The 12,199-nt window shown below is 38.4% G+C and overlaps 1 protein-coding gene across 2 annotated transcripts in view; it reads left to right on the forward strand.

The window, feature by feature from the left end:
• The window catches only part of LOC125463673 (SEC14-like protein 1), a 49,111-nt gene extending 40,470 nt beyond the window's left edge, over nt 1–8,641 (forward strand). For both annotated transcript variants that reach the window (XM_048555243.2, XM_059653749.1), the window contains 7 exons: nt 2,535–2,605; nt 3,151–3,322; nt 3,423–3,557; nt 4,842–4,976; nt 5,132–5,383; nt 5,600–5,778; nt 7,677–8,641. In XM_048555243.2, the coding sequence (XP_048411200.1) occupies nt 2,535–2,605; nt 3,151–3,322; nt 3,423–3,557; nt 4,842–4,976; nt 5,132–5,383; nt 5,600–5,778; nt 7,677–7,782 (1,050 nt within the window). In that variant the 3' untranslated portion in view covers nt 7,783–8,641. The remainder of the gene's footprint in view (nt 1–2,534; nt 2,606–3,150; nt 3,323–3,422; nt 3,558–4,841; nt 4,977–5,131; nt 5,384–5,599; nt 5,779–7,676) is intronic.
• The last annotated feature ends 3,558 nt before the right edge of the window (nt 8,642–12,199 follow it).

Consider the following 12,199-nt stretch of genomic DNA (forward strand, 5'->3'; position numbering starts at 1 on the left):
GTTTGATTAAAAACAGGTGGTTTAAAGGGGTGTCTCAAACAAGAGAAAAATAGCGGAGACAGCTTGGAGAATTACCGAATTTAGGGTCTCGGCAGCTGAAAACACAACACCATTTCTAGATGTGCGAGGCAGGTTTTTCACACAAAGGGTGGTGAGTGCCTGGAATGCGCTGCCAGAGGAGGTGGTGGAAGCAGACACAGTAGCAGCATTCAAGGAGCATCTGGATGAATACATAAATAAAAAGGGAAGAGGGGGATATGGATCCTGTGAGTGAAGACAGTTTTAGCATGGAATGGCGAAATGTGTTGGCGCAGGCTTGGAGGTCCAAAGGTTCCTGTGCTGTGTTGTTCTTTGTTCACGTGCCTGAATGGAATTTTGGAATACATGAAGCCAGCATTAGAGAATTCAACCTAGACATCAGACTGTATTGTAGAGCTAGAGGTGGTTATAAAAGTAGGGAGGAATTTGAAAATGACGGTGGAAATTATTATTTCAAGATTATGGTTGACCTGAAGCCAGTACAGATCAGAAAGCAGAATGAGCAATATGCAGGTGAGGGCACAAGACGTAGAGTTTTGAAAGACCTCAGATTTGCATTTCGTGGAATGAAGGGCCAGCCAGGAGTGCGTTGGAATGATCATTTCCAGAGATCACAAAGAAACTGACCCTGCTTCAGCTGATAGAGTCACATGATATTACGGACGTGGAAATAGAATTTCCTGATGAGTATTTGGATGATTGTACTGGTGACAAATATGTCACAAGTTTTGCAAGCAGTGTGGTTCAGCCTCCAAGGAGAAGAGGAGTTGGTGACAAAGGAAATGTTTGTGTTGTAGTTAAAGGAACAGTATACATTTGGAAAGCAAAAACATGCTTAGGAATTTTGCACATAAAGAGAAATGATGTGTCATTTACCAAAGACCGAAGGCTCAGGATCAATTTTATTTGATGAGAGGGCTAACAATAATTATCAGTTAACATGGGAGCCAGGAAAGAAAATTGAATGGCCACTAATTTATTAAATTAAGTTCGAGAGAGCAAGAGGTAGATGTAATGAAGAAATAATTAAAGGGCTTGTTTTGAAGTAGCAGCCAAAGCACCAGTGGACAGAAGTAAGATGATCAAACCTACATAGTTGGCCTGAGTGCACATTCAGCCAAGGTACTAAAAAGCTTTGAAATACATGCAGGATAGAGACCATCAAGCATGTCGTGGGTGGGGAAATATTTAATGTCAAAGTTGTATGAAGTTGTAGGAAATGGACAACAAATAGAAGACCAGGTACTGAGAGAGAAACGATACATGAATTTTCAAAAGTTTTAAATACTTTCTGCATCTGTTACGTTTCTGTTGCTGGAGCCAGGACTCCTGTAGCTGCCTGTGGATAACACACTTGGGAGTTGATACCAGTAACTCTTGACAGTTCAATTGTCAAAACAGTGTATCAAAGCTTGCCTTTAGCTCAGAGGTTGCGACTCTAAAAAAGGCTAGCCAGAGATTGACAGATTTCTTAAACAACTGTCTCTGGTGTCTTGTCTAAACAGTCAGAACGAAAACAGCTTTCTTGCAATTGTTCTGAACTGTGGGACAGATATGTATCCTTACCTATGTCAATATTGCTTCTTTTTCAACTTGAGGTGATTAATAGTCAGCAATGTTTAAATCCAAAGAACAAATTCATCCTACAAGTAGAATTACTAGTGATCAATCCCACTGGACAATCCTGTGCCCAGTCATGACAGATCTCAGATTTTCTATTAAATAAAGCCACAGTTCAGCAGAAGAGACTGAGGGTACTGTGCCTATGTGATGATAGCTGAGGAGCACAAGTATAGATCAATGTTATGGTGACCATATTCAATCAATTTCTGCCAGAACGATGGAAGTAACATTACAACAGTACGGAGGTCTGTTTAGATACCATTTGTGAGACTGCATTCATTCAAAGATACATACAGGTGGATATATTAACTTTGGAAGTATATACTTTGCAGATTCATCAGAATGACATGAACACTAAAAGCATCAAAATGTGAGAACAGATTGCAAAACGTTTTAGTCGCTAAATATAGAAGATTCAGATCTGCATCTAATTTTTAAAGTAATCATAAGAGTTAATGGAGTATTTTCTCTGGTGGGGCAATCTAGAGCAAGGGAACATAACCTTAAAATTAAAGCTACACCTTCCATGGATGATTTCAGAAAACATTTTCTCACTCAAAAAAGTTGAAATCTGCAGCTCCCTTCCCCCATAAAACTGGTGAGACTGGGTTAGTAGAAAATTTCAGAACTCACTCAGCTTTTATTTGGCAAAGGTATTAAGAATTACAAGACCAAGGTGGAAAGGAGAAATTACCTTCAGGTAGGGTCTAATTAAATGATGCTTAATGTGTGAATGGCTACAAAAGGAAATAGTTTTTCTTAAAAAGAAACTCATATGAGGGTATTTACAATTAAAACAGTAATTTAGAAAATAAGCTGAAGCTTTAAATGGGGTTACACAAACTTACTTTGATGCTTTTGCTCTGAATCAGGTTCTTTCTATTAATGAAGAAGGATTAAGACGATGTGAGGAAAATACCAATGTGTTTGGAAGACCAATCAGGTAATCGCAAGTTAAATCTTGGTGCCATTATCAACTAGTGAGAGAGGCAACAGACTGGTGGTATTCTCGCTAGACCAATCCAGGGACCCAGGCAACATTCTGGGCACCTGAGTTCAAATCCCACCATAGCAGATGATGGAATTTAAATTTGGTAAAAATATGAAATTAACAGTCTAATGATGATCATGAAACCACTGTTCGTTGTCAGAAAAACCTGTCTGGTTCACTAGTGTCCTTTAGGAAAGGGAATGGCTATCCTTACCTGGTCTGGACTACATGTGACTCCAGACCCACACAAATATGTTTGACTTTTAACTGCTCTTAAGGCAGTTAGGGGTGGGTAATAAATGTTGCTGTAGCCAGTGATGCTCACATCCTATTAATGAATAAAAGAAAACATGCACAGTAATCAGAAAGGACATTACCTGAAGAGACTATTTCATCTTTGTATATTGCGCATCTATTATATAGTATATATGTATTATCTTTAACTTCATCAGTGTCTCAAATTGTTCTGATCTTAGTTATTCATTTTTGTTAAATAGCTCATGGACGTGCTTAGTGGATTTAGAAGGCTTAAATATGAGACATCTGTGGCGACCTGGTGTTAAGGCACTGTTGAGAATCATTGAAGTTGTTGAAGCTAACTATCCAGAAACACTGGGTCGATTATTGATCCTTAGAGCACCTAGAGTGTTTCCAGTACTTTGGACTTTGGTAAGTTTTGTTACAGCATCTGAGAAATAAATCATGAATTGTTTCATGTTTAAATTATTGTACATTGTAATTTGTGATATACTGCCCTTTTTGATTCCAGGTCAGTCCTTTCATTGATGACAATACAAGAAAAAAATTCCTCATTTATGCAGGCAATGACTATCAGGGGCCTGGAGGTCTGGTTGATTACATAGATAAAGAAGTGATCCCTGATTTCCTTGGAGGAGAATGTGTGGTAAGCATTCACAACGCAATCAGCTTTGATACTTGGGATGCTGTGTCATAGTTTATTGAAATTAAGAACAAAGAAGCTCTGTGGGGTCTAAAGTGAGAATCTTGCAAGTTGAAGTGGATGTCACATTGCATTTCTATATAAGCAATTGTTTTTTGAGCTACTAATACCAGCAATTGAATATGACAAAAAAAGTTGCAGTCTTTTCAAATGGGAATCATCTTGAAATGTTGATGCTCCACAGATACTGTCTGACTTGTTGAGTTTTTTTCCAGGTTTTTCTGTTCTTAATTTAGTGCTTTACTGAAAAGAAAATTGAATGGAGTTCTTGACTAAACTAAATGAAACTATTTCAAAAAAGGAATTTTGATTTGTTGTTATCTTTTCAAACTGAGAAGACCTCTGTAAGGCTGTTTGACTTGGAGTTTTTTGATTCAAAATAACGGAAGGTGGTTTGGATGGTATTTCCTCCAAGACAAATCTGTAGGGACATGTTAATTTTCATTGTTGTACATTTTCTTTGAACTAACAGGATTACAGCCTGAATGGCAAAACAAAGAAGTGTTAACCAGATATTCCTGTCTACATTCATTATACTTAAAAACTTCACATTATTGCTGAAGGTTATTACTGGGGGTGGCACAGTGGCTCAGTGGTTAGCACTGCTGCTTTACAGTGTCAGGTACCCGGGTTCAATACCACCCTCGGGCGAATGTCTGTGTGGAGTTTGCACGTTCTCCCTGTGTCTCCGTGGGTTTCCTCTGGGTGCTCCAGTTTCCTCCCATAATCCAAAGATGTGCAAACGAGGTGGATTGGTCATGCTAAATTGCCTGTAGTGTTCAGGGATGTGTGAATTAGGTAGGTTATAAGGGGATGGGGCTGAGTGGGATGCTCTGACGGTTGGTGTGGACTTGTTGGGCCAAAGGGACTGTTTCCACACAGTAGGAATTCTATGATCTACGATCAAACATACAGTAAATTTTATAGCCCTGTAATCCCTTAGTCACTGTTCTGCAAAGGAAAGGAAGGTAGCTATTTAGGTACTAACTGAACTAAGATTAAAAGCTCAATGTGTGGGAAATTATGACCCTTTGTCTATAATCTACCATTTGGCAAAGTGCATTTTTACTCTAATATTTTTACAAAGACAGTGTTTATAAGGAGTTAAAAAACAAAGCATTCTGACCAGAGATCCCAGTTATCCACTTTTTAGATTTTTGGTTTCAGGAATATCTTTTTGAGTGATGTATGATTTAACAAATCTTATTTAATAACTTAACTTTTTAGTGTGAAGTTCCCGAGGGTGGTTTAATTCCCAAATCGATGTATAGAACAGCAGAAGAACTGGACAATGATGATATCAGACTATTGACTGAAACTATTTATCAGTCAGCAAGTGTGTTCAAAGGATCACCTCATGAGGTAATATTTGTGCTGTCTCTTTAGGTGTTCACATTTCTGTTCCTTAATGTTTGTATTGTAGTATTTTAACTTTAAACATCATACCCTGATGATGATGAAATAGGGCATTTTATTTGCATATTAATTACATCATGTTTCGTTTTATTTGCATCCAGCTATTAATTGAAATAGTGGAAGCATCTTCTGTAATAACCTGGGATTTTGATGTTGTGAAAGGAGATATTGCCTTCAACATCTACCATTCAAAACGAGCACCCCAGCTTCCAAAAAAGGATACCCTTGGAGCACATGGGATAACAGGCCCTGGAGGAAATAACGTGCAGCTTATAGATAAATCGTGGCAACTGGGCAAGGACTATAGTATGGTGGAGCCACCACTCATCTGTAAAGAAGGCGAAAGTGTGCAGGTCAGTTTCATAATATCAGAGAGCAATATTGTGAGGCCAGCATAACCTCGTCTAACATTAATTGTGGTGTACCAGTCAAATCAATCCAGTGTGAAGCACTCTAAAAGTTCTTCTTTGCTGTAATGTTTTATTTACGTGGTTTTTGCACATTTTTTGAAACATTTTTTAAAAATTAATTTGTTACAAAGTTATAAGCAATTCTGTTTGCTCTTACAGGGTTCACATGTCACAAGATGGCCTGGCTTTTATATCCTACAGTGGAAATTTCACAGTATGCCTTCCTGTGCTACAACTAACCTGCCTCGTGTAGATGATGTGCTGGCAACATTGCAGGTCCCTTCCCACAAGTGTAAAGTTATGTATTACACTGAGGTCATAGGATCAGATGATTTCAGGTACAACATATAAAGACACTATTAAGAATTCAATTTGTCTCCGTCCAAATATGCTCAGATGTATATTAGATACAATTAGTCTTTACTGAATATGGATGAATTTATTCATTCATCTATCTTCCTTGGAAATGCTGCCTTGATTTTGGATCAGGTTAGGAATTATTCCAGCACTTCTCTAAGATTGAGAAGAGTTGCACATTTGAACTACAGATGATCTTCCTGAAATTCCTCAGTCTTGGACAGATCTTATAACCATCTACCTACAATGCCATTATAATCACTATCACTATCTACTTTGCCTCAGTAGGATGCAAAATTTAATTATTGGGAATTGAGTCAAAATCCATGTTTTGTTATGCATGTTTTAGTGGGGTGATTGAAAATAAATTAACAATGTTTATTATAGACTTAATGCTTAAAACTGGTGGTAACCTGTTTTACTTGGGTTACTGAAAAAGTTATAATTTTCCATGGTCACACTTTGAATTGCTTGTTTTTGGTTTGTTCCAACAAAGGAAAGGAAAGAGCTCGAGTTTCAATTTGCAAGTTACATATTGGATAATAGTTGAGTTGTACTTTACCGCAGTGCTAGTGTTAAGTGAAGACCTTTCAAGTCTCTTGTTAGATCATAAGGGTATAAGACATGGGAACAAAAGTTTAGGCCATTCAGCCCTTGGAGTCTTCTCCGCCATTCAGTCATGATTGATGGGTTTCTCAACCCCATACTCCTGCTTTCTCCCTGTAATCCTTGATCCCCTTGACAATCAAGAACCTATCTATCTTCATCTTAAATATACGCTATGACCTGGCTTCTCCAGACTTCTATGGCAATGAATTCCATAGATTCACCACTCTCATGTTGTCATGAGTTCTCTTGTATTGTCAAATGTTTTTTTTTAAAGACCAGTAAAAGTGTGTTGCATTAAATAAACAAGTCTGTTTTAACATAGTTTATCATCTGCCATGTGGTTAGGAAAACTTGCAGCCTGCACACATGAATTTCTGATGCCCCTCTGAATGAATGAGAAAGTTACCCTTTTGACTCTGTTTTTGTATTAGGTTGGAAGAGCATCAATCAAATTGCTGGGACATTTGCAAAACCATGGATAAAGTTTGCTAGATTACTGTGATCAGTTTTGAAATATCTATAATTTGGACTAAGCTTTACTTTTTAAGGTTTTATTTGCTTTTAGTTCTATGAAATCAGTCCAAGTGATGGTGATACTTAGGGCACAAACTGAGGCACTAAAACAGTTTCATCTGCTGCAATGTGTTTGGATGAGCTTTACATTTGAAAAAAAATTGAAAAGTGAGGTCAAAATCAAAATAATTACACCCACTGACTGGGTGTTATTTAAAATCTGTTTGATATTTAACCAGCAGCTTTTAAATATTGATGGACTAGTGACTGGGAGTTTCTAACCCCCTTTAAAAGATTAGGTCTGATTCAGAAGTGAAGGGCCTGTTCTGTGCTGTACTGTTCTATGTTCTATGTTCTATTTGCAGTTGATATCAAAACTATTCTTGGAAAACAAATCTACTTGTGTGAGTTAGAAAAATACAAATTGAAAATTGTCAACAGAAGAGCAAAGTAGAGAGTTTTTTTAAAACCACAGGATTTTAATAACGTGAATGTTCCACGAGAAATCATAATTTGAGTATGGGCAAAGTGCAGGGTTATGATTAAATGGACAATGCTAACAGGAGCCTGTATAATTTCAGTGGGAAGTTGATGCTGCTTTGGTATTGTAAAATTCCATGTAAAAATACAGTTACAGTATTGTTTTGGATGCTGAATAAAAGATTCCCAATAGCAATGTCCAAATGAATGTGGAAGTTACTTTATGTAACTGAATGTTCGTATTGCATTGAAACCCTAATTTTTTTTTTAATTTCAGGGGATCCATGACTAGTCTTGAATCTAGTCACAGTGGATTTTCACAACTCAGTGCTGCCACAACATCATCTAGCCAATCACACTCCAGTTCTATGATCTCCAGGTAGTGATTCAGAATGCCTGCAATTAAAAAAAAGTGCAAAACAGGACTATTTTTTTGGTGGCAGCTGATTCGAATGATGGTGCAGCAACAAAAATGAGTATTTGACTTTAATAATGCAAGCAGTACAATCAGTTCAATTTCTTTGTATCCTCCGATTTCTCCTTACTTTATATATTTGAGTGCATCTGTTGTTTGCAATCAAGATTTTTAAAATGTACTATTTCATGTTTTAGTCAGATGTCATGAAGGTGTGAATGTTTACAGAACTGCATTTTCTAACAGACTGTAATATGTTTTAAAGATAGATCTGAACTTTAATTCCTACCTGTTTTGGAAATGTCACCATCTTTCCTGATTTCTTGAGATTGTTGTTACAATGCATTGGAAAAAAAGCACAAGGTCAAAGAAGCAAATATCTTACTCGGAATTTGACACTTAAAAGAAAAGAAAGTTGTGTAATTGAAAAAAAATGTAATTACAAGCACATGCGAGAGATAAAAAAGTGTTTCTTTTGCACTTGAACTGGATAAATTGCTCAGAAGCATGAGTCACACTTTGAAACCATTGTTGCAACCTACTTGAACCTATCAGTTATAGCCAAACATTTCATCTTTGTTAAAGAGTTGCTGTTTAACTGTATAAGACATCTGTAATTTAATTATCTGCATTAATGTCCTGAAGTCAGTAATGTTCCCATCACATGAAATCATTGTGTTAACATTCCTGTTGTGTCTACCAGTACTTTGTACATTGCATATCAATCTTTGTTTATGGAGCAATACATGTTACCACTGGATTGGTAATAAATCATTCAAATATCCTTTGAGCAGCCTCTTTTTAAATAATAAACTTCTAAACTGAAATACTAATGTCTGTCTTATTTTGCATTGGTTCTATGTAATCACAAATTTTCATCAGCTGCTTCTATACGGTTTCCATGAATTAACTGTTAGTGTGCATTTAGCAAGAAATGGATTTAACAGTGATAGTGTGATTTTGTGCTTGGGAAGTCGTGCCTCACTAATTTGATCAAGCTTTTTGAGACGGCTATGAAGATGATTGATGAGAGAAAAGCATTGATATTGTCTACTTGTACCTCAGTAAAACCTTTGACAAGGTCCCTCATGGCAGACTGATACAAAAGATGGAGTCGCATGATATTAGGGGTGATCTGGCAAGATGCATAGAGACCTGACTCGTCATGGGAGACAGAGGGTAGCGATGGAAGGATGCTTTTCAAAATGGATGATTATTCCACAGGGATCAACTCTAGGATCGCTGCTGTTTGTGGTCTATATAAATTATTTGCAGGGAAAAGTAGCTAGAATAGAATAGAATTGCCTTTATTGTCACATTTCCAGTAGAAGAATACAGTGAAAAGTTTTTACTGTGGTCACCTTTAATGAGGCTAGATTAGGTATAAGTACCTAGGTACAAATCTTGGATACAACAGATAAATAAAGGGCAAATAGTACCATTACTTAGTATCTAAGAAATAAGGTAGCTATAACATAGTTAGAGAATTGACCGTACAGTCCAGTAAAGAATTTCAAATAGCAGCAGCTCAGCATGTGGTCTGACAGCCTGCACCAGGCCCCAGTCCAGCGACTGTCCCGTTTTTCTCCACACCTCCAGTCCACTCTGCACCAGTGTCCAGCTGTGCCAAGGTAAGTTGTACTGCTTCAGGACTCACTCAAGCTTGCACTGCTCCAGCACGCACTTCCCCTTGCACTCCTGTGCGACCTGAATCTTCCCTCTTGCTGTGCTTGGATTCTGGGTCTCCCCTCGCTCGTCTAATTAGTAAGTTTGCAGACGATACAAAGATTGGTGGTGGAGTTGCAGATGGTGAGGAAAATTGTCAGGGGATGCAACAGGATATAGGTTAGGCGGAAGCATAGGCAAAAAAATGGTGAAGTTTAACCTGGATAAATGTGGGGTGATAAAGTGTAGAGCTGGATGAACACAGCAGGCCAAGCAGCATCTTAGGAGCAGAAAAGCTGATGTTTTGGGCCTAGATCCTCCTTCAGAATTTTCTGCTCCCAAGATGCTGCTTGGCCTGCTGTGTTCATCCCGTTCTCTCTGGGTTTGAAACGTCAGCTTTTGTGCTCCTGAGATGCTGCTTGGTCTGCTGTGTTCATCCAGCTCCACACTTTGTTATCTCGGTTTTTCCAGCATCTGCAGTTCCTACTCTCTCTGATACAAATGTGAGGTGATATAGTTTGGAAGGTCAAGTACATGTGGACATTATACAGTTAACTCTTAGTATTGATGTACAGAGGGATCTGGTTGTGCAGGCCCACACTGCTGAAGGTGGCAGTGCAGGTTGGTAAGGCAGTCAAAAAGGCCTGTGGTGTGCTTGCCTTCATTGGGAGGGGCATTGAGTGTAAGGATTGACAAGTTCTGCTGCAGCTTTATAGTTTAGTTGGCCATATTTCGAATATTGCATACAGTTCTGGTCACTGCACTACCAGAAGGATCTAGATGCTTTGGAGAGGGGACAGAAAATGTTTACTAGGATGGGGGAATTTAGCTATGAAGAAAGGCTAGATAGATTGGGTTTGTTTTTACTAGAACACAGAGGGTTGAGGGGTGATCTGTTAAAAGTCTATAAAATTGTAAATGCCACGGCTGGAGTGGAAGGTATGAGGCTTTTTCCCAGGCTGTAATGGTCACTTATTAGGAGAGACAGGTTCAAGGTGTGAGGTAGTTTGGGTGGGGGGGTGGGTGGGTACATGGGTGTAGTTTAACATAGATGTGCAAGACATGTTTTTCACACACAGGGTGGTGAGTGCCTGGAACATGTTGCAAGGATGTGTTGAAAGCAGACACAATAGCAGCATTCAAGAAACACCTGGATGAATGCATGAATAGGAAGGGAACAGAGGGATATGATCCTGTAAGTGAAGACTGTTAGTACAGCAGGGTAAAATTTGTTGGCGCAGGCTTGGAGGGCTGAAGGTCTTGTTCCTGTGCTGTATTGTTCTTTGACTTTTCTTTGTATTTTTCCTTTAATATTACAAAGAATGCCAAGCTGTTTCTTAGAAGCATTATTAAATGCAATATGAAATTGAACCATGATCAGTTTTTTTTCAGAAAAGTTTAAAGGACTGTGATTTTTTAAAAAATTCATTCATGGGATGTGGGTGTTGCTGTCTAGGCCAGCATTCATTGCACACCCATAATTGCTGAGAGGGCAGTTCAAAGTCAGCCAAATCGGTGAGAGTCTGGAATCAAATGTAGAGCAGACCCAGGTAAGGATAACAGATTTCCTTCCCAATAGGATGTTAGTGAACAAGATGAGTTTTTCCAAGAATGGCTTCATGGCCATTATTAGACCGTCAATTCCAGATTCTTTATTGAATTCAAATTCCACCATCTGCTGTCATATGGTTGAACCCAGGTCCACAGAACATGAGTTCAGCTTCTGGATTAATAGTCAGCTGATAAACCACCTATAGGCAAGTGAGGTGTGGGGAAAACGTTTGAGCTGCCCTTGGTTAAGCTACTAAACTTGGATGCACCAGGAGCCAGTATTAGAAGACACCAGATGAGAGTTTCAGGGCTGAAGGAGATTGCACAGTTAAGAGTTCTAGTGGGACAATGGAAGGATGGGAGAGCAATAAGAAAAACGTCTTAAGTATTGAAACAAAAACAAGTTGCCGGAGAAACTCAGCTGGGTTGGCAGCATCATCTGTGGAGAGAAAGCAGTTAAGGTTTCAGTCCTTTGACCTTGCAGAACCTGAAGTCGGGTCACTGGAGTTAAAACATTAACTCTGTTTTCTGTCTGCAGACGATGCAGCGATTTATTTCTTTGTCGCGCATTTCCATGTCCACAGTTCTTTTATGATGTCAAGGGACATTGACAAGTTGAAGTAAGGCGTTTGGAGGACTAAATATCCGAGAACAGGGAAATTAAATGAGACGTGCCAAGAATGTCTATGAAGAATAAAAAGCAAAACAGAGCAGCAGTGGAAATAGATTTTTAGGATTGGCTGCAGAGTGACAGCCAGAGAGCCCACACGAATCAACGCACAAGAGCTCAAGTTAGTGAAGAGCTAAATTGACCAGGGCAGCAGAGGATTTCTCATTCCAATATTTCCTAACGTTACCTGTGTAAAGTGATATTTGGTAACGTAGAGAACAGGTTGTCAGTTCTTTCATTTTTTATTGTCTTGTTAAAAACAAACCTGCCTAAGGCAGACCTTAAACTTTTTTCAATGCAATTTAATGTGATATTTGACATAATTCAGTTGTAATTGTCAATATAATAATTGTCAAGAATAAATCCAAGAAGAGATTCTTTCAAAAACTCTACTGGTGAGGGGATAACGGTTTTTTTGCAGTAAGCTGAAGTGGACAGAGGTGTAAAGCCATTTTAAAAAATACCTTCTCGTCAACCTGTCACATTTCTTTGTGATGTC

This window comes from Stegostoma tigrinum, chromosome 22 (genome assembly GCF_030684315.1).
Source record: "Stegostoma tigrinum isolate sSteTig4 chromosome 22, sSteTig4.hap1, whole genome shotgun sequence".
Taxonomy (NCBI): Eukaryota; Metazoa; Chordata; class Chondrichthyes; order Orectolobiformes; family Stegostomatidae; genus Stegostoma; species Stegostoma tigrinum.